At 33.9% G+C, this 4690-nt stretch overlaps 1 protein-coding gene across 1 annotated transcript; it reads right to left on the bottom strand.

The window, feature by feature from the left end:
* Nucleotides 1-1315: 1315 nt before the first annotated feature.
* On the bottom strand, nt 1316-2008 carry LOC18052734. Its single transcript, XM_006447252.2, has one exon. It carries the CDS (start codon nt 1844-1846, stop codon nt 1640-1642), a length of 207 nt encoding a protein of 68 aa, XP_006447315.1. The 5' UTR covers nt 1847-2008; the 3' UTR covers nt 1316-1639.
* Nucleotides 2009-4690: the final 2682 nt, after the last annotated feature.

Below are 4690 nucleotides of genomic sequence, written 5' to 3' on the forward strand. Positions count from 1 at the left end.
AAAATTATATTTTTATATCAATTATAAAATAAGTAAATGGGGAATGGGGTGGGGATGAGGGAATCATTCTCCACGTGGGGATTCCTCATCCCCAACCCACTAAATTTATTGGGGAATGGGGTGGGAAATGAAGGCAAAATTTTTTAATGGGGTGGGGAATGGGGTAGGCATCCCCACCCCCACCCCGTCCCATTGCCATCCCTAGTATATCACCTTTATTTTCAATAGATCATGTAAGAATAGATGTACACATATTAAAAATTAAATTAAGTGTAACATTCTGTGTTTTATGTGTCTTATAAGTTTTGCTTTAAGCTTAAGAAATGATAATATATAATTAATGATGAGAGAGACCTACCCAGCTGGACCAATAAATATTGAAAGATGTATCCAATTAAAGTGGTACATTCTCAAAAAAGAGGTGGTGATTGAATATGAAGTTGGCCCACTTTTACCATATTGCCAAGCTGTTACTGACAGCGATCAGCAGTTGCAAGAGCTTTCAAAACGGGAAGCCAAAAACAATTTGCCTTCATGTTCTGTGCAATTCACATGCATGTGTATCGCATTCAATTTCTACAACTGCCACGTACACATTTCACCTGCATATCTACTGAGTGTTAGCTAGGTGGTGCTAGTCTTGTTTCTCAATGCATGTGAGGGCATTTGAAAATGGAAACTATTCGCCGTTAATGGATTTTGAATTTATTGACTCCCAGCAATTCCCTTGCCGCCGCGTTTAATTCTAATTAAAAGATCCCATTTATACGCTTTGCCTAACATTCGGTGCAACATTTTTAATGATCAATAGCTGTGCGTCTGCCTGTATCAGCTGTCTCATATGGATGAAAGTAGAAATGGAGTAAATTGTAGCTGTTCAAATATTTAGTGAGCAAAGATTAATTGTAGATCGTTTTACATGTTATACAATCAAGGGCATGTTTGAGTAGAGTTAGACATGACAATTACAAACATATCCTTTGAAGTGTTCTTTACACACTGTAGGTGATTTACGTTTCAAATAATATGATAACAGGATGCATTAAGATCATTCAAATTATATGTTGTTGTGTATAATTTACATTCATCGTTGCCTAATCTGAAAAGGCAATAAACCAACTATCAGTCGGGATAGATGCATATATTTCTCCAGATATTAGGATAAAGGTCTCGCTAATAGTTAATTCAGATTTGTAAGTTATAATTGGTATGCTATTTGGCTGTGCTATAAATATATAAATTCAGACTCTTATTAAGCTTTGTAATATCAGTAAATTGTAACAATTTTTTTTTTTTTTTGTTAAAGGATCATAAACATAGTAATTAAAACACAGACGATCACATCAACCATATTACCACAAGATTGTGATGACTAGTCTTGTGTCCCAATAAAACAAAGTGACTTACAAACACTCAATAAGATTATCGGAGCCTCTGAAAATTGCATCATTCCAAATTAGTGTAAGTTTTAAAAATAAAAAGAACTTTATATTTTATATATAACAAATAAAAATTATCACCACTATTATCTCATAACTGGATTATGCATGGAATCTCTTCAGCTGTAACCATTCTGCTTAATCTCAGAACTTTGATTCCTAAACCTGAACTCTGAACTCCAAAGTATAATCAGAGATTTTTATTGATAAGATTTCAGAACAGCTCCACAGAAAGTACAAATAATGGCTCTCCAAGATTTCCAGTAAAATGGAACATGGCAGAATCTTGTTGCCGTTTTCATGTCGGCTACACTTGCTCCTCCGCCGCACCGTGAGCAAATCCCAGCCGCTGGCTTGCATTTATGCACTTTGCGTGTCTGATCAACGAGAAAACAGAAGCATACCATGTCGTTTCTTGGCTCTGTTGAGCTTGTGTGCTACTCAGTTAAAGAAGAGCTAGCTGTGAGTTATGATGTGATATGTTGAAGCTTAGGTTAGTTGTGAATGCTGCCGGGCAGGTTTCTGTATATGCAAATTGGGAGTTAAACATCGAGCAAGTTTCTGCAAGCATAGTAGTGCGTGGCAGTTAGCTGAGGACTTCGTTTAGGGTTACTAGAAGTGTGGAACAGATCGAGGTTTAGCTGTCATATTTTAGACCCGTGGGTTTGTGCCACGTGTGGAATACAGTTGGAACTATTATTTAGTAGTGCAATGGCTGAAAAGGATCTCGGACGTACACGTGGAGGAGAGTGTAGAGACCGGTGATAGTTAGGATCAGCAACTGAAGCGGCGGGGTCGGGGAATGTGGGCGGACTGTGGTAGTTGTTCGGTGGCATTCGGTCCATGTTTGGTTGATATTTTGCACAAATTAATTAATTAATTAATGTTTTTGTTAATTGTAAATTGTAAATTGCTAACACGAAATTTTTTTATAGCTGTTATGATCGATTGATTTTTCTGCTATCTGGGCAAACGGGAATTTTGAGTTTACATTAATCGTTAGTGGTATTTGAATTGTTTTTCTTCAAGTTGATTGATAGATTGAGGTTACTTTGTGTTGTGGATTGATGAGATTTGAACTTTAGGATTAGGGTTTATGAATCGATAAATTCTTGGTTTCTAGGCTTTTCCATTGACAGAAAAATCGTGCCCTTTGTTGGTATAGTAGCTAGGGAAGCAGATTAGTAGATTGTAAATTGTAAACTGCCCGATACTAGTTGATATCAGAAAGTAAAAGGAACCTAGGTGCAGTTTGCCTTGCTTCTTAAGAAATTCGAGAAAAGTCAAATCATGCCATAAAACAAATAACTAAGTCTCATTAATGATTTTGTAACTAAAATTGACATTTATATATATATCATCGACAAGCCCTAGCCATGTGTTTTTTTGGTCGGTGGAGCATATATGCCTTTGATAAATATTAAAAAAATAAAAAATGGAACACATAGGCCTCTTATTCATTTATCTTTAATTTCATGAACTACAATTAAATCATAATATCCAATAAAATTCAGGTGGCTTGGTTTAGTTTCAAAATTTTCGGCCATAAATTTACTCTGTATTCATTACTTTAAGCATAATTTTTAAAATACTCTTCACATTATTATAAATTTCAACTTATTTTTATTTTTATTTAAAAATAAAAAAGAAATAAGAGCGGTTGATAAATTTTTTTTATATTTTTAATAAAAAAAATAAGTTGAAATTTATAATAATTTAAAATATTTTAAAAATTATAATTTCTTATTTAAAAGATAGAGATAAGATATAATTTAAGAATTTTTAATGTGCTAGGCCAAGCAATATGAGTAGAGAATTTGAAAGCTAATTTCTACTCTTGCCTTATATATCCTCATCTTTGATCATCAAGTCTCTAGCCAGCCATGTGTTTCATTGGGGTATGCTCTCATTTAATATATTCAATCCAAACTCAAACCGGCTTTTCATTGCCGAGTGGTGGTGAGAACATCAGCTCCTCGACTCATATATTCTCTCCTAATTTTTTTTTTTGAAATTTGTTATACACAGATGTTACTAACATTACATTAGACATTACAATTAATATTTACAATCATACTATATAACTGGGACCACCGCCATACATTGACACACTGAAGCACTTGCTCATACATTTTAAATCCTCTCTAATATTCGAGGGGTGCCTACTCTACTCACATTTAGTAAGGGAGAGACTGTCTCCACTCAATTATATTGATAATTGAGGGAGTACTGAAATTAACCCCCATAAAGCTCTTATGGAGGCTCGAACCCTTGCACTCAATATTGTAAGTGCAAGGCTTCTCCCAATGGACCAAAGGCCCATTGGTCTCTCCTAATTATTATTAGTTAGCTGGAGGTACACATTTCTTGTACTTACGTGGGTGGGGCAAATATTTTTCGATTATTAATAACGACAAAAACTTAGGTTGTAATACATAAATTTGATCTAAAAATAAAAGTAAAGAAATAGATATCTATTAAATATTAATAGTGGTAGAAATTTAAGTTGTAAACCATAGACTTAATCGCTGTAGATATTTAATATACACATATGCGTACTATAAAAATTTTACATTTTGAATTGTTTCTAATCCTAATGATTAAGTTTCATTTGAGACTGATGAAAATATTGTAGCAGAGTTACCAAACTTGAATAATACCAATTCATAAATGTTAGATGACTTGGCAGCATACTTGGCATTAGTTAGTATTCTAGAAGTGTGAAGTGGACAGCTTTATCACTAAACTTATCACTAGTTCGAGTCCTTTAGCTTTTGCATTTATTAAGATCAAGATAAAAATAACTATTTTGCTAGACTTGATCTCATTTTTAACTTATCATGATTTCCTATAAGCACTATAAATGTACACTTATGAAGCTAAAAAAAAAGATAACAAATGCTTTATCTCATCTTCAAGCCTATCTTTGTAATTCAAGCTAGAATCAGAGCAAGGCGAGCTTTCAGTTATGCAAATTTATTCAACATGAATGCTGCAAACCAAACACCAAAAACTTTCGACTTTTTGACTCGTATCAAATGGGATAGGCAAAATTTTGTGATATGGAAGTCTTAAATGCTTTCTTCCATTTGTGCTTGCAATCTTGAAAGCTTGATTAACGGATCAAAATTGTACTCACTAAATTATTGGTCCAAGTAGAAGAGGATCAAATTGTCATTTTAAAATCGAAAGTAAAGAGTATATATAATCGCTGAGACAAGATTAGCTTTGCTTAGCTGGCTCCTGGCCAC

The sequence above is a fragment of the Citrus clementina genome, unplaced genomic scaffold, assembly GCF_000493195.1.
Source record: "Citrus clementina cultivar Clemenules unplaced genomic scaffold, Citrus_clementina_v1.0 scaffold_2, whole genome shotgun sequence".
NCBI classification, from domain to species: Eukaryota; Viridiplantae; Streptophyta; class Magnoliopsida; order Sapindales; family Rutaceae; genus Citrus; species Citrus x clementina.

Coding starts and splice junctions, on each gene's coding strand:
- LOC18052734 (XM_006447252.2), bottom strand. CDS start 1,846: ATGGTATGCTTCTGTTTTCTCGTTGATCAGACACGCAAAGTGCATAAA.